This window comes from Poeciliopsis prolifica, unplaced genomic scaffold (assembly GCF_027474105.1).
Source record: "Poeciliopsis prolifica strain line A6 unplaced genomic scaffold, Auburn_PproV2 SCAFFOLD115, whole genome shotgun sequence".
In the NCBI taxonomy this organism is placed as follows: Eukaryota; Metazoa; Chordata; class Actinopteri; order Cyprinodontiformes; family Poeciliidae; genus Poeciliopsis; species Poeciliopsis prolifica.
In genome coordinates, this window is record NW_026562490.1 from 96,521 (window position 1) to 121,014 (window position 24,494).

At 37.7% G+C, this 24,494-nt stretch overlaps 1 protein-coding gene across 1 annotated transcript; it reads right to left on the reverse strand.

Moving 5' to 3' along the window:
- Positions 1-60: 60 nt before the first annotated feature.
- LOC129354654 (desmoglein-2.1-like) lies at positions 61-23,916 on the reverse strand. Its single transcript, XM_055024106.1, has 14 exons — positions 23,788-23,916; positions 18,820-18,936; positions 18,289-18,444; positions 17,425-17,569; positions 17,059-17,213; positions 14,713-14,847; positions 14,127-14,309; positions 8,451-8,890; positions 8,223-8,365; positions 5,854-6,075; positions 4,356-4,592; positions 3,346-3,461; positions 2,909-3,181; positions 61-2,035 (listed from the first exon to the last, which is right to left on the reverse strand). The coding sequence occupies exons 1-14, from the start codon at positions 23,830-23,832 to the stop codon at positions 974-976; spliced, it is 3,429 nt and encodes a 1,142-aa protein (XP_054880081.1). The 5' UTR covers positions 23,833-23,916; the 3' UTR covers positions 61-973.
- Positions 23,917-24,494: the final 578 nt, after the last annotated feature.

The window sequence follows — 24,494 nt, forward strand, 5'->3', positions numbered from 1 at the left end:
AACCTCTGTGTAAAAGATAGTGAAAAAGATAGCATAGGTCAAGGAAGGAAACAAAGAAAATTGAACAGTAAATCATCTTTATTATCAAACTTGCTCTTTTGCTGCATCCAATGTTTACAGAATGACAAGCATATATTTCTTTATTTGAAGTCTCAATATTTATAAACATATTATAACCATAAGAGAAAGCCCCTAATTTCAGCATTTAGACTGTTTAAAGAAAAAGAATTTAACCACCTAACAGAATGGTACTGACTAATAAACATAAAAAATAACTCTGAAACCTGACAAAATACTCTTAATGAAAAAAGTGTGAGTGTATGAGTGTGTGTGTAAGACAGAGTCATCTCATCCCCAGAGCAGTCTTGAGCTACAGAAACAGCATGGATATTTGTAGACAGATAAGATGTCCCAGACAGTATTACGCTAACAAACAAGCCAATAATTGCAGCAAATGAATACAATGTGCTCTACAGATTAGAATAAACCAGATGGGATCAGTTTTTGGTCTTTGCTGTTGCCATTCTTTTCAAAATCATACAAAAGAGAATTCCCATCACTGTTACTATTAGCTATGCAATAATGGTGCAAGTTTAAAAAAAACCAAGGTTTATTTTTGATTTTGTAGATGAAAAGGTTTACAGGCATTGTCCCACCTTGAATGAGGCCTTCCCAATACAGATACCTCTATTGGTCCCATTCAGTTTAGGTCAGGAGAAGTCGAGTGCAATGGTAGAACATTCTAATGATGTCTTTCAACTATAATTGCATGGTAATTTAGGTAGTGAAAATTTAGAGGTTATGCCAGAACAAAGATTATGGCATTTTAGCTCAATTTAATGGGCACAGATTCAAATACTAACTGCAGTACAGCTTTGACCTTAACATATGTCTAATATGAACTCCCATCACCATAGACCACACCCTATTGTCTGTTGACCACCTGACAGGCATTGTATCTTAGTTCTCCTGACTACTGCACAACAGTTTTATGAGTAGTATGGGTTGTAGTGAGTGTGTTGGAAGAGGTGCGACTCTTAGAGCAACTGGACTCCCCAACACTGAGGTCATGAACTTTTTGAACCCCAGTGACTTCAGCTGTTTGGAAGGCACCTTTTCCATCCTGAAGCTGCTGTCCTATGCTGCTTGACTCCCCAATTGTCAACATTGTCTGACATCTTGACAAGTCATTTAGCATTGTACCACCTTGAATGAGGCTAGCCTCATTCCCATTTAATACTTTCACTGTTCCTACAGGGACCTGGCTTTCAACAACCATCATATTTTGGGCGCCAGAGAAGTTTCCTGCATGGACGATGTTGCCAGTGGATCCTTGGATCCCATTGCTGTCCACCAGAACTGCCCCAAGGCTCTGGGATTGGCCACTAGGCATCATTGTTTGGCCTTGAACAATAACTCCCTGGGATGAGGCAAAATCAGTGCCATTAACCATTACCATGTGCTGAAGGTTAGGGCCAGGTGTTTCAGCTAGTATCATGGCATTCTGAAGTGGCTGCTGAACAACATATTGAATGGGCTGCAGCATGGGTGCACAGCTGAAATAGACAGGTTGCTGTTGGTTTACAACTAGCATCTGGTTCTGTGACTTCCCTGTTTCCACTGAGGTCATCCCTTCCCTCACTGTGGCCTTGCTCTCCCTTATTTTAGCATGCTCAGTTGTTTTATTGGTTTTACTGATTAAAGTCTGCTCAGTTGTGAACTTAGCTGGCTGCACTTTGGATGGCAAGGACATCTCTTGGCTTGTTGCCAACTTTGGTACTGACACTTGAATGCTATTGACAGAAGGTTTAGGTAGAGGAGTGTCCACCTGTGTTGTCTCAGTTTGGACTATTTTACCTCCACATATCTCAGCAAGTGTTTTAAAGCTTGGTCCAAGATCATCAAGGAACCGCAGGTCATAGTTTTCTTCCAAATTGTTGCAGCAGTCAACAGAGCCAGCAGAGGAGTTATTGCCTTCATAGTCAAACACCAAAATGTGATCTGTTTGCACAATCTTCTCATCTCCACTGGTAAGCTGTAGGAAATTAAGAGTTTATCTGTTTTCACATTAACAGTATAAAAATGAAAAACCAATTCTGACTTTAAGATCTACATATTAACCAAATTATGAAACCCTCTAATAAGCGAGAGAAAGACAGAGAGAGAATTTTTCTAGGATAGAACTGTAATGATAAATGTGTATAGGTGGCATAGTTAAATAAAGACATAACGTCAATGCAGATTTTACCAGCATTAAAGGAATGAGAATCATTCAAATAATTTTCATATCAAAAATGATGTGAAACTCCAGGAATTATGTATTGTATTAAAAGGTCTGACAATTACATAGTGGTTATGCAAGAGGGAGTAGGCTGGGATCATCACTTAATCAGTGCCTTTACTCTTTGGACGAATAAAAAGCTAAAACATTCTTAATAGTTACTCTGATGAGAAGATCTTCCTGATCTAAAACTGCAACTCTGTTAAGAGGACTTTAGAATTCCCACTTTCAGAACAAGTGGATAATTACTCCACTTACCTGCTCTTACTTTTGTGTATTTGACTAAAGGCTGTATCAAGGAATAAAAAAAATACTTGACATGGTAACAAATCACTAAGCTAATCCTAATTATTATTACAAATTCTGTTTTTGAGGCCATTACACAGGCCTCAAAATGCACTCAACAGTGATGCAGAGTTTGTTCACAAATGTCCTCTGGTTAATTATGTTTTCAACTAATAAAAGTACTGAACTTCATGTACAGTGCAATGCACAAAATGTAGAGAAAAGATGATGGGAAACATTAGTAGCAAATGTGAGACCATGAATGGGAAGGATTGCAGATATTTGCTATAGATTTGCTGAAATGCCAGTGATTTAAAATTTGTGTGAACATTGATTTCTCACCTTGTTGTCGAAGTATTCTCTCAGGCAGCTGTCTGGCAACATCTCACTGAAACATTCTGTTGCAGCTCCTCCTCTTGTCTGTCCACCTTCAGACTCAAAGTGAGAGGTGCTTTTCTCCCAGGTACGTAACCCAAACGATCTGTACTGACTGGAAGCGCCTGGGTTCATGGAAGCAACAACCTGCTCCTCTGCAAACTCTGGAGTTTGTTCCATTTGTGCAAAGCCAAAGTCACATTTTTGACTTTGTGGAGGACATTTTATCACCAGGTTTTCCTATGAAAGGTCAAGGATGCATATTTTTTAGCACAAAATCTTTGTATATCTTTGTCAAATTAGGTCAGAACCTGAATATACAATTTTCCAATAAATGTCTTCTGAAAACAAATATGTGTGCTGCTCTAAAAGTCAAGTCATGCTTGTAAACATGTTTGTCTCACCAATAGTTCTCCTTGGCACTCAGTGTTGTATGGTATGAGTTGTTGTTTTGGTTCAAAGGTCAGCTTAGTAAATGGGGTTTTCCCACACATGGTTATGATCATCAGAAAGGGAATGACTGAAAGACAAAAGTATATAATTCATTTAAGAGTAGACCAACAGAGTGCTCATGTCTCTGACTTCAGCATCTCTCTGTCAGGCTTTCCAATGATACAAGCAGACGGCGATTAAAGAGGAGCAGCTTCCCACAGCAGATGGTGTAATATTACTGTGAAGTGTAGCTTCAGCAGTGCACACAATTAGCATGAAGTTTTCCTCTAGATTACTTAGTAAGAGGGTTCACCAGTGTTATTTTGCCAAAAATATACATTCTTACTTCAGCTGTTGCTGACACTGCAGGTAATGTTATCAGATCAGCTAGTTCTAAACATCCTGTTTCAACAGTTTGCCAGATGCTCTACCCAATAATGCACAATGCAGGATTTGCTTTATTCAAATGACTTCATGAGGAGACCAGGCATTCGCCATCACTGCGCCTAATTTGTGGAATAATTTACCCTTCAACATAAGATCTACTACACGTTGTCTTGAACACTTCAAATCACTCCTTAAAACTCATGTTCATTCTTTATCATTAACATTGTAATTTACTCTTTGTATTAATTTGTGTTATTATTCGTATGTTTTTTTATCTGTGTTTTTAGGAACACTGCACAGCATTTTCATAGCAGTTTCTAAAGTTCATTATAAAGAAATTGACACTGATACTGAATAGGATAATCTATCATTTCATTTGTTTTTGTTTTCTCAGTCATGTTTTCATGTCTTGTCTTTCTGAAGCAGCATGGGATTTTTATTTATATAAAAACTTGACTTCATGAAGTTTCTTCAGTTCAGAACTAATTAGAGCTAAGCAGTGTGAGTTCTCTCTGATCATTTCACATGTGCCTCTTAAGCAAGACCAAAGCTCCTCATCAATCTTTCAATGAAATAAGTACTGAGTTACACTCACGTAGTATGGCCAAAAGTCCCAGAAAAAGAACTCCAAGGCCCACAGGTCCTAATGCTGTTTTTTGCCCAATCATGGCTTCTGTGTTTGAACAGTCCGATGTTTTCGTACAGTCACAGAAAAAGAGTTTGAGTTTTTGTGGTTTTGGACAGGAGAGTTTCTGTTGGTCTTCCACCACAAGCATCAGCTCGCTGACGGTAGACCACACAACATCAGATGTGGTCAGAGCTACTGCGGTATCTGTCAAATACAACATATTTCACATGCATTATTAAAACTTTCACATTGTAATTTACCGTAGATGTATGAGCCTAACAGACATATACATTTGAAGAATATTTAGTTAATGAGTTAATATATGTCTGATACACAAAGTCAAATTTCAAACATTGTTTTAAATACAATTTATCTTTTCCCATTTGCCAAAGTTCAGCAGCAGTCAGTTACACATGTTAAATGCGTAGTTTTTTTTTTTAGCATAGTTTCGTACATAGAATGTAATAAAGTCTATTTTAATTTAATTAACTAAGAACCTGCCTCTTCAGGAAAAAGTGGGACTGAAAAGGAACATGTTTGTTGGCAAAAACATGTTGGGGAATTGAGCTTATTGTCTCAGTGACAGAAATGTTGAACTGAAATGATTAACATCTCTGGCTAATATAGGTTCAAAATGATCTTCTTTCAAAACAGACATTTGTTTCTGATTGGAAATGAGACAGGAGAACTTAAAACATAATGAAACTCTGCAAACAGAGGATCAGTTTAAAAAAGCCTTTCATAATCAATGGAAAAAATCTTTATCACCACTACAGTAATCAAATCATTAAACTGTTAAATCCTTACCATAATTATTAAAAATAAACACAGAGATTGATGAACTTTGAGGTTGGGTTAGGGTTAGGGTTAGGGTTGGAAGGCCTCCTTGCCATCACCCTATCAGATGTGTGTGCTTACTGTGTGCTTATTTGTCTGTAATCAGAGAAAAGGCTGCAGGTAGTGTGTAATGGTGTGTAGTTCCCAATTCTTTTACCACCTTTGTGCTCAGATTTTGGTCCACACACACATACCGATGTGTAAACACACATCGGTATGTGTGTGTGGACCAAAACACACACATACCGTGTGTTTACACATCGGTATGTGTGTGTGGACCAAAATCTGAGCACAAAGGTGGTAAAAGAATTGGGAACTACACACCATTACACACTACCTGCAGCCTTTTCTCTTTAGTATTTAGCGTCATAATTCAGCATTCAAACAAATGAAATTATGTTACTTTGTTTTTAACAATGGCAACATGTGATCTCTGCAGTCAAAGCCCTAATCCTACTATTGAAAAGAAGTCACTCATGAAAAACTTGTTTTCTATGTTGTTACTTTTATGAAAGTCTTGTCATGGGGAACATGAAATTTAAACAAACATAGCATAATGTGATTTTTGTAAATATTTGCAGGATTCTAATTTTCTTTACAAATGATTTAGCTTCATATATTATCTTACCGTTGTAGGGCCTAATTTTCCAATCTACTGTTGTGCTCCCAGGGAGAATGGAAAACTTAAAAGGTGGGCCATTAGGAAATGCATCTTCATCTTTGGCATTAACAATGATTGTCTTGTTGGATTTGCACACAGACATGACGTTGCTGGTCAGCTCAGGGCAGTGGTCATTGAAATCCTCCACCTGGATGGCTACGGTGCCAGTCGCTGTTTTACTTGGCATCCCTGTAATCATGAAGCAAAAACAGTTAATCAGTCAAAGTTTGCCCCTTTTTCTCAGTAACACAGTTAAGGAGATTTCAATAATGTCATATTTTCCACATTACAGCAACATTCCATTGTGTTTATTTATTGGCATTGTAGTGTTTCTTGATTTCTGTTTTTTTATTTTATTTGATTCTTTTCAGAAAAATAAATGGAGTCTGAAGAACAACTGGACACACAGTTAGAATCTTTTGTTAGTAAAATAGGACCACAACACATAAAAGTTTTTTTTTTACTTATTTACCTTAACTTGTCTTAAGCACAAAAACAAATGATAGTTTCTGCAGCTTCTATTGTTGCCATTATTACCTCACTGAGTGTGTAAACATTTCATTTAACAACCAACCTTTTTTTGTTTATAATTTACTAAAAGAATTATAAAAATAATACAAAAGTAAAAAAAAACTAAATGTGGATTATTGACCTGAAGATGCCTCTCTTTAAAAATAATAACCTATTTTGTGATCCTTTATTTTGTCTGATAAACCTGGCTGTAGCAGGTTTATCAGACAACTGAGTCAACTCTTTTTTGCTGCTGGAGTTTTTTAAAAATTTGTTCCCTAAAACCACTGGTGGTCAGCTTGGTCATTTGCCTTCCTATACAATTCCACTCAATCCTAATCTCACTTCAATGGTGTGACGGGACTTTCTCTTGTTGAAGTGCATTCCTCTGGTAGATTTTCTACTGAGCTAACCAGAGGACAGAATGCGAAGTTGTGAACAATGATATTGATTTTCTGCACTGTTTTAGAATTGTAGTCTGCCAGTAGTTTTTACAATGGCAGCAGAGGAAATGAACAAAGTTGTTCAATCTGTGCTACCGAATCTGAAGTAACATCGTCAGCCGTTTCTTTTGAATTAGCTCTTCTCTCTTTGCAATCAAAGGCGGCTGTTCACAGTGAAGGCAATTTCCGATAAGCTTCTTAGCATTGAACTGGTGCATTACATACGTCAGTGTTTCCCTGGGTTTCCCTGCTTTAATGTGCCTGATTCAACTGACTGCAGTTCAACAAATGCCTGTTAATCAGTCATCAACTGAAATCAGTTGGACTGAAGCAAGGAAATACCTGAAACATGTGCCTTGAGGACTAGCATTGGGAAACACTGACATATGTCGTGGACAAATGTTAGTGACAGGGTAAAACTGAAAACTTCAACAGAGTCCACGTCTCCAGGAAGCAATCGTTTGTCAATGTCCAGTAAGGAAAAGCGTGGAACAAGAGGCTGGTGTTTTACCAGCCCAGTGGAGGCAGAAATCATTTGAAAATGGTAAAACAAAAACTAGAGTCACTCTGAGGGTGTTTACACAGCTGGTCTATTTCAGTTGAAGAAAACTGTTGAGAGTTTGGGGTGTTGCTGCCAGTCTTCCTCAGGTATCTATTGAAAAATAGATTTTTAATCTCAATAAGACATATCTGGTAAAAAAAAAATAAAAAACACTTTTTTTGGTGGTTCAATTTCCTTTAACACAGATATTAGTCTAAATGAACCAAAACCTCACAACAAAATCCATGTGAGAATTATCGGTACCAATCGGTACTGATCTAGTAGAAAACACAAGAATTTAATCCTTAGTTTGTTTTTCTGTTTTATAGAAGACATCTGGAAAACGTTTTATGCTGCGTTCAATAATTTGTCTACTCTACACCATCTCATAAAGAGAACTATTTGGCTCAAGTTTGCAGTGTACACCTGGTAGACGTGTTAGATTGAAGTCGGATCCCATTCACGTCACAAAAGAGTCACTTAGACTTTGTTCTGCAGCATACTGAACCCACCTCTTCCCAACGGTCTCAGTGTTGATGCTCTGGTTTCGCACAACACAGTGATTTACACAGGCCAACCAAAACAAGAGGAGAAATAAAACACCGTAATAGAACTGCTACGATAGGAAGACAGAAATGATTCTTACTACCATCTGCCTGTTGAACTTGATGCTGCAATTAACTTCACAATGACAATTTAAACTTACAGTGGGTACATATTTAATAATGACATATTTTGCTCATCTCAATTTAAAGGAGCAAGGGATCAGGTATAACCTGGAATTCTAACTTAGTTCTTAAATTGTGTCCCAATACGATAAACCTTAAATAATAAAACAGTACCTTCGGTGATGCAGAGTATTTCAGCCATGTACACCCCGTTGACCAGGAATGGGGATTCCCTGTCAGGGATCTTGTTCAGTTTGATGTCAGCTGTCTTGGGGTCAATGCTGAGCCAGTTCTGAGGGTCTGAGCCTTTTAAATATCTATGCATCATAAATAGAAAAAAAATGTGAGTCCATAAAAATTGAAGCTGTAATGCATAAGCTTTGTGCTTGTGTATACACTGACTTGACATCCTCTGCTGGTTCCCCAGTATCTCCATCGATTGCAGGATATCTGGCAATCACTTTATTCATGTCGATGGCCGTTCCCTCCTTGATGGGGATAGATTTGACTTGGGGCTCAAAATGCGGTCCTTCTGGTTGGTTTTTTACATTGATTTTTATTGGATAAGTTTTAAATTTGCCACCCGAGGCACCACTAGCCCCGCTGGCACCACTAGCCCCACTGGCACCACTAGCCCCACTGGCACCACCGGCACCACCGGCACTGCTGGCACCACCGGCACCACCGGCACTGCTGGCACCACCGGCACCACCGGCACCACCGGCTCCTCCTCCAAAACCTATATTAGCTCCACTAGCTGAAGCAGACCCATCAACTAGTGGAGCCTTGTTCCGCACTGCTATCCCCAGATCCATGCCTTTTACGTTCTCAAAGTCAACAGACTGAAAAAGGAACAGAAAAATGAAAACTTAGTTAAACACTATTTTCAGTGTGTGATTCAGCTGCATGTGTGGATAAACAATATTTTTCTTGTCAGTTCAGAGTATACAGTTATGATTCTTTAAAATCTATGTGCATTAGTATTTGTGTGAGAAATTAAGTCAATCAATGAAAACAGAATTTTCTTTTGCAAACACAGTTATTGTAACGTGTTCAGTGACTGACCGCCTGTAATGAACTGGACATAGTGTTACATTTGCTTCCATCTCCTGACTGGCAGTTCTCCACCAGCCCAAGCGTTTTCAGCTGGGCTGGTGGCACAGCTCAGATTGATGAGTGATGTGTGGCGTATTTGAAGCTGCTGCAGCAGTGGAGTTTTTGTTAAATAAAAAATAACTTAAAGTACGGTGCAGGAAGGCTCTGGAAGGTCCCAAGGTGAAGGGGGAACTGTCCCCCTTCACCTTGGGACAGTTCCACCCAGAGAGGAGCATCGGATCTTTTGATCGGGACGAAGTTTGTTTTCTTTTGCTTTGATTCTTTGGAAAAAAACTGCCTGTATGTTAAAGGACTTTTAAGACTGGCCCAAGGCTGATTTTTTTTTTCATTTTTTATTTCTGTGTCATTATAATCTCAAAAATATACAATAAATTTCTCTTGGGACACCCTGGTGGCCACGGTAGGTACTACGCCAGTGTGCAGAGCATCCAAACATTCAAAGCTCCAATCAGAAGATAAATAAATAAGCAAAACAATGTCTCAAAAAGGACTTATCCTTCAGGGAGGGAGAAAAGAAAGAGGAAGAATAGAAAAAAGCCGAGATAAAGGTTTGTTTCAATGTGTCTCAGTAAGATAAACGAAGCTCAAGTTGGTTTCCGATTCGATGTTCTGATTCGGGAAATGGCTAAAGGGCAATTCCACCTCATTTTTCACTACCTTCCACATCTTTAATAAACTCTAGTTTAAAAACCACTAGACACTTCATACCTGGAATATATTATTCTACCAGAATATTTTAATCCATGTTTGGGATTTGTGAAACCTTGACATGATTTGAAACTTCATTAAAGTTTAAATTACTATTCACACTTGTTCCATGCATTTTTTTTTTCAAATTCAAATGTAATACTAATTCAAAACCACATTATTAATGCCAATGGGACATTAAATGTTGGTGTAACTCATTAATTCTTCAAAGAGTTATTGTAGATGGTGATGGCTGTTGGAAGGAAAGATCTTCTGCAGCGGTCTGTTAAGTGAAGTTTCACAAATCAGAAAAAGGTTTCACGAATCCCAAACATGGTTATAAATATTCTGCTACCAGACCAGAATAATTTAGTCTCGGTTTGAAGAGTCCAGGTCTTGTAGATTTGGAATTAGAGCAATGCTTGTGTGACCAGGAGAAAAAGTGTTTTGGAAATTGCACTTTTTGGAAGTTTCACAAATCAGAAAACTGTTTCACAAATCTCAAACATGGTCCTAAATATTCTGCTATTAGAGCAGAATAGTCTAGTCCAAGTTTGAAGAGTCTAGGTCAGTGGTTCTTAACCTTTTTTGAGCTACTGAATCCACCATTTTCATAAGAGCATTCACTGAACCCTTCTTCTGTGATAAATAAAATATGATGTTTTCCCCAAAATTTTCTTTTTGTACTGGTACTGGTGCACAAAATGAGTCATGCATGAACATTAAATTGCTCAAAGAACAAAACCATGAACTCACAACAAATGATGGTATTACTTGATTCTGGCCCACCACAATTATTTTGGCCCCATAAAATAATTTCAGCCCTATTTTTTGCTATTTTACTAATTTAAAATAAATTAGGATTTTTTAAAAGAATTTAAATTTTTTTTAACAACTTAATTTTTTTACATTTGAAACTTAATTTATTTTTTATCGTTTTAAATCCACAAAATACTTTTTTACTTTTCCCATGCAGCTTCAAGAAGTGTTCCCTTAGTGTTGTCAATATGAGACTAGAGTCGCTTGGCATTGCATATCAAGCAGATGGGACGCTGATTCCCATCCCGTTCCGTGATACATGTGAATCCATGTTGTACATCAGGAGAGCTCAAACTTTTTGAGACCAAGATCTACTTTTTCTCTCACCAGCCAGCTGAGATCTACCTCATGATACGAAGACATAAAATTGTAAATTAAATCCTATTGACTCATTTTCTATACGAAAATACATCAGTTACATCAAAAACGATAAAGTGATAATATAGTAATACAGTTTCTTCCTCAGTAAGATTCTGAAGTTACTGGTTTCTCAGTCAGAAGCTGGTTGCAAACAGGAGGCCAGCAGGAGTCAGTCAGTTATGGTAGATTTGAACTTTGGTTTGATGACGTCAATATGAGAAACTACAGACTGATAGGGAGGAACCAAAGAGCACTGCAAAGGCAAATCTTCTGAATTTGGAATATAATTAATTTAATTTCACATAATTATCATGATGTTTGTAAAAACTTAATCAAATATATTTGTCCTATTTGATGTTTGTTGTGACATTTACTGCAAACAAGTGAGGTCATTAGTCCAAGTTTGTCGTTTATTGAACATTCAGAAACTGCAGCGGCTGTGATGAACCACAGCAAAGGTCAACAAAGGTGAAACAACCCAAACAGGTGATCAACTCAAAATAGGGATCCTAAATACGCGAATCGCGATCAACCAGTCGACTAGTCGTTCACAATCGACATATTGAGCACCCCTGTTGTACATGTTTGTCCGACCACTTTCTTTTTTTTGCTCGACATGTTAAGTGTGGATTAAAATATTGAGAAAGAAACCACATAACGTACAACTATGACAGCCGTTGACTACTGCGCACACTAAATTCCCCGCAGCACTGATTGGCCAAGCAATGTCACATGATCCTCTGCAGCAAGTGATGGCCAAGCGGGGTGCGTCATCACAACTTTACCTCCACTGCAGAGGCTCCGACGAACCCCTCAGACTGGCTCATCGAACCCCCCGGGGTTCCATCGAACCCCGGGGGGTTCCATCGAACCCCTGGGGGTTCCATCGAACCCCGGGGGGTTCCATCGAACCCCGGGGGGTTCCATCGAACCACTGCTCTAGTTTTTAAACTACAGTCGATTAAAGATGCGAAAGGTAGAGAAAAATTTGGTGGAATCACCCTTTAGTCATTTCCCGAATCGGAAGCTGGAATCGGAAACCAACTTGAGCTTTGTGTAATATAATGTAGAAAATTTGTAAAGTTGCTGATAGAAAATTAGTTTGAGCAGTCCAGTTTAACAGGGTCTTTGTGTTTGTGTGAAACTGAGCTTAAACTTTATCCAACACGACGTGTTGGATAAAGTTTAACAATAATTAAAACTTCTCAATGTTTGACATTGTCTAGCAAAATATCTTTACTTCAGGTTTCATGGCTGCTACATGATGAGCTGCTCTATGCTGTAGTTGGGATCTGTTGTTTGCTGCTGAGCAAAATCATTTTGTGGCTAAAAGAAACATTGTTTTTACATCAACTTGTAAGTTATGAGAAATTTCTGTTAAAATCATTTGAAGGCTCAGAATCAGTCCAGTACCAATCTACATTATCATGGGAGAAAGACTCAGCTGGTGTAAATTACATCTTTAGCTGTTGGAGTAATGCTTAAGAGAAATTAATTCAATCAAAGAATGTCATGAATATGTGTGCATGTATTTTATTTTTACGTTGGACTGCACCGATTGCAGTTTATCTGACCGATCCCTGGTTAAAACCTGACCTACTGATTTTGATTTTAGTTGATGTAATTTTTTTTTTTTTTGTCTGAATGTTGCTAAATATACTAAAAAAGTCAGTGAGTTGGCAACAGTGGGGTGGATATTGTTAACTGCAAACGTTCAGACCCGGAGGGCTGATCTGTCAGTCAAACTTCTTACTGTACAGCAGAAGAGGACAGAGGCTGATTTATAAACCTTTGCTGACAAAGATAAGATTATGGGATAAGATCAGCTTCACATGTAAGTATCAACTGTTCACGAGGAAATCGGCTCCCAGAAATCAACTGGTCAATTAATCAGTTGGCCAATAAATGTGTCCTATTATGTAAACAGCACCGCCAGAGATGCAATAAGTTTACAGCAGGTGTGTGAATGATCTAATGATCAGACTGCTGATTCCAGCCATCCACATTGTCATCAGAACTAGAGGGCCCCAAAACCACATTTGGCTCGGGGCCCCATAGAGGCTTGGGCCATCCCTGTACCTACAAAATCAGAAGTGGTGCATTTTTAGGAAAAGAGAAAAAAACTACATATATTAGGGGAAAAAAACCCTATTGAACAGATTGTCTGACAGATGAAGGATGCTTCTCAATGGATGTCAGCTGGTTGAGGAGCACTAATCGGAAATTTAAGCCCCGACGGAACCCGTTTTGTTTCTTTTCTTTTTTCCTTTAGTTTACATCAATACGTACCTATTATTGCGGCCCTCCTCTCCCGTAACCAGTCAATAGAAGAAGAACGAGCAAGAGTGAGAGTAGCGGTACGTAACAATAGGCACATGACATGCAGAATAAGGCTTCTTTTGGTAGCTACATTTAGATAAATTATGTTTCAAATACATCATTAATTTTGTCTTTGGGAGAAATAAAAGTGACTTAGTAGAAAACAAAAGTAGTTGTGTGATCACGCAATTGTTTTCTGTAGCATACAGAAATGTACTCAGTTTCGAGACAAACATAGCGGTATAATATGTTTGCTAAATGTATCTGAGTGTGTGCTGTAAATGGTAACATGTTGCAGTGACTCTGGAATTTGTGTTTGTCTTGGAAAGAGATTCATACTCATGAATAAAGCATTAACTATGGGCATTTTTAGTTATGTCCATAATTATTTATACAACTATCAAATTTGGGTAAAATCTGATTTTCATTAAACAAATAAGTTTGTCCTTGACTAAAAACCCCAAAACAATGTAAACAGAATATCAATGTAGATATTGACATTTTATGAAAAAAGCATCTTAAAAATTGATATCAGTCTATAAAAAGGTGTCCAATAAGACAATAAAATCTATATTGGCTCTCCAAACCTTTACCTTTAACTGATTCTCTATTAGCTTCATGCCTTTACTCTGGCTGGGTTACTCCAAAACATTACAATTCTTTCCATTCACAAGAATCATCCCAGTCAAATTAAAACAACAATAACTTTTAATTCCTCAGGGTAGTGAATAATTTTGGCCTTAACCATTTAGCCTCTGGGTAAAAAATGTATGATACCTTCTCAAGAAACAGGATACCCTCATTGGTAACAGGATCAGTTTTTATGCTGAAATATCCATCTTCATTGCCTTGGACGATTTCAAAAACAGCTTCCCTGTTCTCCTGCTCAATGTCCAGATCCTGTGCTTTGATCCTCATCACCTCAACACCTTGTGTGTTCTCGTCGATGGATCCTTCATACTGTTAAAAAAACCCAGTAAAACATGTTGTAATCCAGTAATATTGATTTAAATAGAACATTTCTTCATCAGAAATTCTTTGACTTGAATATGTGACCAGAAAATGTTGGCTAAGTTATTGTCACAGAAGATGGTTGATAACAAATAACTGTCCTATAATATCAAACATCATCATCATGTTCTCAGATCTGTTTAGGTGTTGCTGTCACAAAAGCTAACAGGAAGAAGGTGATGATGGTCCCACTGATTGTAAGAAGCCTGACACTAAAGGAGGAAATATTTTGTTTTGGAAATATATAGAGGCAGTATCATCAATCCACAGCAATTATAACATCTGAAAACATCAATAGCAACATGTTCTAACTGCTCCAATACAAATGATAAAAACTAAATAAAATATTTACTGCTTCATTTTCCAAAGTTGGGGGATTGTCATTCAGGTCCCGAATGTTGATAGTGACGGTGGCTGTTGCAATGTATCCCCCTGGTGCACCGTACATATCTTGACCAGTCACTGTCAGCAGGACTATGTTATCTTTCTGAAAGAAAAATATTATTTGTTGTTACAATAACAAATCAAAGGTGAGTTTATTTTTATAGCATCATATATACACCAGGCAATCCAACGTGCCATACAAAAAAATCCAAATTTAATCATAAATCATCAGCGCTCAAGTCAACAGCTCGTCAATGAGACACTGATCAAATGGTTCTGTAAAGAAAATGTTTTCAGTTTTGATTCAATGGTACTGACAGTTTCTGCCAGTGACGGATCCATCCCTAAAACTCTATCTGCATAAATATGGAGTCGCCCCATATGTGGACGTTTAATGTGTGTCCTGTATTAAACTGATACATAACTGTCCGATAGACATGCCTGTCATACACACATCAACGCTGAGTTGAACAATAATGGCCAAAATAAAACACTGGAAATATTAAGGTCAGCTACACTGTCATGGCGGGAGCTAAAGGACCCCTGAATGCTACGGACCGACATACTGCTTACTCAGGACATTTCTTATAAATACGTCCTACCTGTGGAGGTATCTCATATTTCATTTCATCAAAGATAATGGTAAGCTTTATTTAATTTATTTTATACAGATTTTTGTTAAGCTGCTGTATTACCTCTTGATTTTAGTTTACATGACAGCATCTGGTAAATATATTTATGGCTTTAGTTTGCCATCTGCAAAGTTGTTCCTACTGTAAACAAGTCATTGCTTGGAGATTAATAGGAACAAAATATGTTGTTTTGTGAGCTATTTTTTCAAAATGGTTTTAGTTTAATTACAGTCTTTTTTTTTTTTGATAACAGACATACAATGGATTAATGCGCAAAAAGACTTGCGGTGATCTGTATTTGTCTGTGTTTAATTGAATTGTAATAAAAACATGTTCCCCTGTCTGATATTCTTTTATTCCTACAAACACCTCTGTATTTAAAATAGTTTTTTAACAGGTAGGATATTCTAGTAAAAGGATTAGGGCATACATTTACAGCTTTTTATTTTAAAGAGGTAGAATATTCAGATAAAGGAAGTGATCTTCTTGTGGTTTTGTCATGGATATAAATTGTGCCAATGCTAAGCTAAGTATAACTCTGAAGCTTCCTCTTCACTCCCATCACTCAAATAATGTTATCCAATATATTTAACATTAAAACAACCCGCTATAGTTTTCTGTTTGTCAACATGACAGTCGTAGTTTTGGATATGTAGCATTATCACATTAGCTATTAGCGCATTAGCATTAGCTATCTATCTGTGCTCCCATAGAAAAATCTGACGAGGTAAAACTGATGGTCAAAACACCGGCCCAGCTGGAAGCAGGGCCCTAAGAAGCAGGGCCCTAAGAAGCAGGGCCCTGAGAAGCAGGGCCCTAAGAAGCAGGGCCCTGAGAAGCAGGGCCCTAAGAAGCAGGGCCCTAAGAAGCAGGGCCCTGAGAAGCAGGGCCCTAAGAAGCAGGGCCCTAAGAAGCAGGGCCCTAAGAAGCAGGGCCCTGAGAAGCAGGGCCCTAAGAAGCAGGGCCCTGAGAAGCAGGGCCCTAAGAAGCAGGGCCCTAAGAAGCAGGGCCCTAAGAAGCAGGGCCCTAAGAAGCAGGGCCCTAAGAAGCAGGGCCCTGAGAAGCAGGGCCCTAAGAAGCAGGGCCCTGAGAAGCAGGGCCCTAAGAAGCAGGGCCCTAAGAAGCAGGGCCAGCCCCCAATAAAAGCCAGTGGAAAAGCTCTGAAAGCGACCCGACCCAACCCGACCCGGGCCGGTGGAAAAAGGGCAAAAGTCAAATGTGACCCAAAGTAAAACGATTTTTGTAACATGTGAAGTCATTCAGAAATTAAGCAAGTCTGATGTGGAAATGTGAAAATCCACTGCAGAAAGCTGTCCAACAGAACCAAAGAGGCCATGACAGACTGATCCCTGGTCAATGTTGACTCCCATGTGACCAGCAGTCATGGAAATGTTTTCCTATATCCTATGTCAAAGCAGCTGTTCTGGTACTAACCATAAATTCTTACGTTTTGAAACAAGAACATTTCCCTGCTAAAAGTCTGTTAAGTTTACCCCCTCACACACACACACACACACGCACACACACACACACACGAACACACACGAACACACACACACACACACACACACACACACACACACACACACACACACACACACACACACACACACACACACACACCACACCTGTAAAATATCAAAATAACAGGAAACAAAGGAGGTTGTTGGTGGAGTTCATACTTCTCTGTCCAAGACATTCTTCACATGGATTGTGCCATCTTTGGTCATGCTGAAATAATCACGAGGTTCCTGTTTTATTATGAAGTAGGCGATCTTAGCATGATCCGTTGTGTTATCATCTTTATCAGTGGCGATAACTGTCATAACTGAATTCCCTGTAAAAACAGTTTTAAATAAAACCAAAGTGAAAAAAATTGTTACTTTTGATAATATTTAGTACAAAAGTTGACCATAATTAATGGTTTTAGTGTAATAATAATAATACATTTAAAATGGATTTAAAACACTGATGCAAAATTGGATCATGTTTCCAATTCCATTTGACGTTTTTATTGTTTTATGGGATTTTGAATGTGGCATACTGACCTATAGGAGTAAGCTCGTCCACCTCAGCTGTCAGCACCGATGACTCAAATGTCGGAGCGTTGTCATTCTCATCTAAGACCTTAATTTGCAGGTCAATTTTTGGCTCTGCTTCGCTGCCATTTGAGAATTTAGCAAAACCAGCGAGCTAAAACAGATGAATCAGAGTCTTGTTGTCTTTGTCATACTTAGAAATCAAAGATATTCAGAGTTGAAATTAGTTCCCTGTTCCAGAACTTCCACATTCACAAATCAGAGGAACCAAAACTAACAAACTAAAGAATGTAGTAACATGTGCGTGTTCAGCACAAGGTGCACAAAACTTTGTTGACTTCCTTGTCCAGGGGGCAGTGGGAGTGAACTGTTCAACAGACAATGCAGCAGCATTAAAATGTTCCCTCAAAACTGTAAATAGACAGTTTTCTATTTATGGTCAAGCTGAAGCTTTTAAGCAGATGATGTGAAAATGTGTAAATTTACAGAACATAGAACATCTCTAAAGCAAGGATGAAAAAGTGTCACTTTTCATTCATCTTTTTGTTAGAAAACATTCCTGAATCGATCATTTCAAACAAGACGCTGAATGAAAAAAAATGAATTGATTTTTCTGCATCTTGCTCTGTCAGACACTTCTTCATATGTGCTGTAATTCCAAGCACAATCTTAGTATAAAATACTCATTTTAAGTCTTACATGAATCATGTGTCATCTATGTTATGAGGGAATACTAGTGCATGTAAATAGTTCAGTTAAAGTCAAGCCAGATTTAAGCCTTATTTACTCCTGTTGTACTGTATCTGGAAATGATGTAAGTTTTTTTTGTTCACATTTCACACAGATTATTTCAAATTGCAGCTGGAAACTTACTTTGTACAGGGCAATCTCCTCCCTGTCAAGCTTTCTGGTCACTCGAACGTTTCCATTATGAGGGTCAACCACAAACACATGAAATGGGTACTGGTTTGCTCCGACACCCTCTAAGGAGTAAATAACATTTTTCCCAACCTCTCGGTCTGATCGGATCTGAAACAGAACCAGACTCATTAATTTCACTGCACTGAAAAGCAGAACAAATGGCTCTGTTTATTAACACAGCAGGAGCTAACTTGACCAAGTATCTAACCTTTCACCCATCTCAGTCATTATTTATCTAATAATGACTGATTTGTGTCAGAGTGATATTGTGTTCACCTGATGGCTGAACCTGCTTAAAACGGACCACTGCCCTCTCAGCAGCAGTGCTTGTTTTGTCTTTCCAAACAGAACATTATTTATAACTCAAAGAAACAAAAACCAACAAAACAAAAGCAACAGAAATAAATGTCATTTACCTGTGATTCTCACATAATACACCAAAATGTCTAAATCAATGAGATACTGTATGTTTGAGTCTCTCACCTTGGCAATAAATTCCTTTTGAGTGTAGTCTTGATTTTCCGTCAAAGGTACTGGAGGGAGAACCCACTCTCTTTTATGCCGCAACAGATGAGTTCTTACCACAACAACAGCCTGAATCTGTGAACAAAAGAAATATACAGCAATTAATTATTTCTAACAATGCTTATACTGATAGCTCAGAATGATATTGCCTAGACTTTTTGCCGCACTTCACCAGGGCAAAAAAAAGTGCAAATAACAGGTGGAATGTGAGTTTGCTGAGAGAAGCGATGGTTAGAAAGTCAACAGCTTCTGAGGGAAATGATCTACAGTCGTGAGCCTGCAGTGTGTCACTGAAGAAGAGCTCCAGTTCAGCAACAGCTTTATGCATGACATGGGAGACATTGACCACCGATAATGTTATTTTCCACTAAAGTTCTTCTGTGTTATGTATACGTCCTTTGAGTTGCCTTTGGCTGAAAGGTGCTAAGTAAAGTTCTTTTCCTTCCTTGTTTTCCATCACCTGCACTGGGTCGTATCCCAGCACGGAACTGGCCTTTCTGCTGAGTTTTATTTAACTTCTTCCTCTTGGCTGTAGATAGCAGGTTTTTGCTGTTGCAACATGCATCACTGTAACAGATGGCCGAAGCCACCACAGAGCCAAAGACGGTCCTCAGCAGCACCCCCTGGAGGCCAAAAGACCTCATCAGCAGGTGAAGTTTGCTCTGACCCTCTGCAGGGTGTGTGAGCAAAGTTCTTGCATACTGAATGAAATTCTTTGACTTTATTATTTTTATCAACAAGTGGTTGTGATTCATGTTGATTAGCTAATAGAAGCAAAGCTGAGACTGGAACAATGACAGTGGAAATAGGGTTAGGGTTAGCATGCAATTAGCATGCATCTTTCTCAGTGAAGCCAAATCTACTCAGAACATTTACAATAGCAATCATGGCAGACTCATTGTTTGGCTTTCTTTAACAAAGACCTGGAACATTCAGGTAGTTTGCTCTACCCACCAGAAACAGCATGTGATGTTGTAGCCGCAGATCAAGAGGTCTGTGGCTAACTCAAGACCACATTGTTCAACGTAAACAGGCACCGACATGAATCTGAGACAGATGACTGTGACTTCTGAATAAGGAAGAATAATAATAAGCACGATAGAAGATATAGCACTTCCTGCCTACAACCATCAGCATCTACACAACAATTAATTGAAGAAACTTATAAAATGTTACAACAACAATCAATTTCCGTTTGGTATTAATGTAGTATTTCTGAATTTAAATTGCATTCCGTGTATTCTATGTTCAAAATTATTGCAAGAATTTGGTTAGAATAAACCATCCCGGCTGTACAGTCAAAAAACCACAAGCCCTGAACTGACTCTTGGTTTCTTTGAACATTAATGTTGCCTGACTCAGATACATTGTTTCTATTGTTTATTTCATTCTGTAATAAAGCATTTATTACCCAATGGGTAAGATCAGTTAAATTTAATTGAACTGAATTCAATTCAGTTTGCTTATAGCACAAATTGTTATCTCAAGGCATTTCATATAAAAGCCCTAATTCCAAACCAATTCAACATACAATTTTACATTACAAGAAATCCAAACTGTTATGGCTGTTAGGAAAGCACTCAACTCCCCTTGCATGGTTCTGGTCCAATGCAACAGGTGAACATTCTGCTGAATACTTTGTTTTTAGTCATCTTTGGCAACATGAAAAATAAAATGAGATGCTCCATGTGGTGGATGCTCCTACCACCACCACATCGTGTTAGTATTTTTTTATGTTAGTTACAGCTTATATTCTATTTAAGTTAGTTATTTCATTTAGACATATATTTTCTACTGGGTGTGTTTGTCTGAATGGTTTACTTACACTTGTTTTTTGTTTGAGGTGCTGCTGATACAAACCAGCTGGAGGAGGAAACCTGAACTGAACCATTTGTTTTCTAAAACACTGAAGCTTCAAGTTGATTTAATTAGTCAATTTTGTCACTTAAATATTAACTTACTATTGTTTCTGCTAAGTAAAAGTTAGCTTTATTTTATTTGTTTCATAGGATACTTTAGTTTATTTTGTATTGTTTGTTCTTTTGTTATGTTGTGTCTCCCTCATGTGGTCGTTCTAGGTTACTCCACCCCTATTTAAACAGCCTTTTGTTCTTTGTTTGCAGGTCAGTTTGTTTGTGTTCAGTTAGAGTTCAGTTGACCTCAGTTAATTTGGGCCCAAATTTGTCATTTATCCTTTTTGACTTATTCTTGCATTAAATCTTTATGCTTTGTTCTCTATTTTTGGAAGAATTAAATTGAACTTTTTCTACTTTGAACACTTTTTTGTCCTACTTCCTCCTGCTCTGAACTCGTAATATTTGTTACTTTATACCATGATCACTGTGCTTATCATGATACTGTTATAATTCACACAAATGATAAAACACATGACGTGTCCTGCAGTCGGAGGTGTCTAGTGGATTTTGACGGGTCTGTGCAAAAAAAAAAAGAAAAACATTCTGCAACCATGTGACCACACATTTGACCGACCATGCTGGGCACTTGAGTCCTCTTTTAAAGACACTTTCAAATTCTTAATGACTGACTTGGCTTGGAATTTGTCTGTATGACTGGACTGAACGGACTCTTTTTGTAAAGTACCTTGTGAGAACATGTGTGGTGAATTAGCGCTATAAAATAGAGTGAATTGAGTCGAACTAAACTGTAGAAAATAAAATGGTAGTTGTTGAAATTGCACATCAAATTAAATTTCACCAGTTTTTTTTTGTTTTTTATCATTATTTTGCAAGTCAACTAACTGGTGTAATGTCATTCTAAGAGCCTGCTGTAGAAGCCAGTTCTGGTTGCTATATGCCTTGTCATGACACAATGGAAACACAGTGTTGTTGACAGTTGAACCAGACAGTTGAAGCTGGAAAAAAACATGAAAAAGAAAAATATTTTGAAGGTTCTAGGACTATTTTGTTTTTACTGGGAACATAATCATGACATTCTAAAATGAAAAATATAGCTAGAGGGATGAACTTTCCACATTATAACTACATTTTTGTTTTTAATTTGGCGTCATCAAAGTTTCTGTTCTGCAGTGAATCTATTTTTCTGAGACTAAAATTACAAATACCAACACATTTTTATTTAATATAGGATGTTGCTTAAAGGCAGTGCAACAGATAGAAACATTTAATTAAATGCAGTTAGAGAACACAGCCTGCTCCTGAAAATGAAGCAGACTTCAAGAAGCCTGAACCTACGATGGAGTTTAATAAGACAATAAAAAGATAAAATGACGAGAATAAACATGTGTTAGAATAAAGCAATAATATAATACTACTGCATTCTAGTCATGTTATGACTGTTCAGGTAACTTTATTCTCTTAACGTTGACTTTACTCTCAAAATATGATTTTATTCTCATATTATTACAAATTTATTCTTATTTAGTTTTATTCATTAATCAATTTTTAATGCTCTGCCTTACAAACAAGCATCGTCAAAGTGAAGAGTAATAATGAATCCATCATTGTGTCAATCAGCTCCTGCCATCTCATCAGATTTTAGGACCTCAGCGACTTTTTCTTCTTTCGGATCAGTAAATGAGAAACTATGGAGCCCCTTTAGGAACATTTTTTTCTTTTGCGTTCCCTCGCAATACTGTACTGATCAGTTTATGTGGCATAATTGAATACCGTAATATCTGAAGTTCTATATCTTTTTCTTTAGGATAGAAAGGATATCATAGGTATATGTCATACCTATGATATAAACAGAAGTGTTCCGTAAGTAGGACATAAATAAAAATACATTCTAATTTGGACTATTTCTGAATTATTATTGCGGGTATTAAGTCATCTGACAGTTTTGATCTCTGTTGTGTTGAATAGTTTAAAGAGCTGCTTTCAGTGCCCTTCTTCCATAGCATTAACAGACATAAACATACAGCGAATAAATCGATTTTCAATCAGTTTTTCACACCAACTGATTAATACCAAACACGTTTTATCATTATAAAATATAGCAAAGTAATGGTGGTCGAGGGCCAGACTGGATGAACTCGGGGAATGTAATCTGTCCGTGTATCAATCAACTCCAAACCATTTCTTTGTTTTGTCACAATTATCAATTTATTCCATTTTGATTATCAGGCTCCCAACTTTGCAAGGACTGACCATCTGATTCCTCACACACACAAAGCCAGCAGGCCAGTAACCTGATGACGTCACGCCCACATCGACACACACACCATCCAGGTATCAAAGGCGTTTGCTCCTGTCATATCAATAATTACTTATTTCATTCATATGGCTCTTACGGAGCCTCAGTGAAAATGTGTTTATTAATATTAACTCTTTGGTGCAAGACACTGACTGAAAATTGATTTATTTACTGCATGTTTAAGATGGAACAGCACTGAAAGCAGCTCTTTAAACCATTTAGACTATGAACACAATAGAGACACAATCAAAACTGTCAGATGACTGATTACCCCACGATAATAACTCAGAAACGTTCCATAAGTAGAAAATAAATAAAAATACATCCTAATTTGGACTATTTCTGTTTATATCATAGGTTTGTAGTGCCTTTCTATCCTAAAGAAAAAGATATAAAACTTCAGATATTTCACAAAGAGATATTAACATTCATGGAAAAATCTCACATGACCTTATGAAAGCAGAAAGTACAGCGGCCGCCGTAAGAAAGGCTTGCAGTGTTTAATTATGCCGCATAAACTGATCAGTACAGTATTGCGAGGGAACGCAAAAGAAAAAAATTCCCGATGTTCCCTACGGGACTCTGTAAAAAACAGACTTCATTCCTTTTGCGTGTCAGAGCATGGAATGTTGTCGATTCAGACCCACGCCCTTTACACGCGATGAAAAGTAAAGCTGCAGGTTTCTACCTGAGAGAAGCAGATTTTGATTTTACAAAGCATCTCTAAAATACACACAAGGCATCTGAACTCACCCCAAACAAAAAAAACACCAAAGACGACCGGGACAGTGGAATCATGATAACTGGAAGAAGTCTAGTGGTTCCAGTGAGCCGCTGGCGCTTGTTGTTCGTCTGGTCCGATCAGGTAAAGGAAGGACGCTTTAACTGGAAGGACGATTTCACACCCTGCCAAAGGGTTTCCACGCCCCCACACAAGAGGAAGTAGCTGTGGGTTACCTGATCCTGGTGTGAGAGAACAACAAACATGCCGTTTCATGACTTCTCCAGAAGTCTGCTAATTACAGATTCCCAGACAGACAGGCTCACATAGAACTTTAACAGCCTGGGGCCAAATCTGGGCTCCTGGAGAGAATGAGTCACATTAACAACTCTCGTTTTGTTTTAATCTCAGCTCTAACAAACCAGGTTACTCATTGTTTTATTAACACTTCTATCTATCTATCTATCTATCTATCTATCTATCTATCTATCTATCTATCTATCTATCTATCTATCTATCTATCTATCTATCTATCTATCTATCTATCTATCTATCTATCTATCTATCTATCTATCTATCTATCTATCTATCTATCTATCTATCTATCTATCTATCTATCTATCTATCTATCTATCTATCTATCTATTTATCTATCTATTTATCTATCTATCTATCTATCTATCTATCTATCTATCTATCTATCTATCTATCTATCTATCTATCTATCTATCTATCTATC

Excerpts from the sequence above, each read along its gene's own strand:
- LOC129354654 (XM_055024106.1), bottom strand. The coding sequence starts at position 23,832 with ATGATTCCACTGTCCCGGTCGTCTTTGGTGTTTTTTTTGTTTGGG. Across the intron at positions 8,891-14,126 it reads GTATCCTGTTTCTTGAGAAG|TCTGTTGACTTTGAGAACGT; the intron begins GTATCATACATT and ends TTCCTTTTTCAG. Across the intron at positions 2,036-2,908 it reads GAGAATACTTCGACAACAAG|CTTACCAGTGGAGATGAGAA; the intron begins GTGAGAAATCAA and ends AATTTCCTACAG.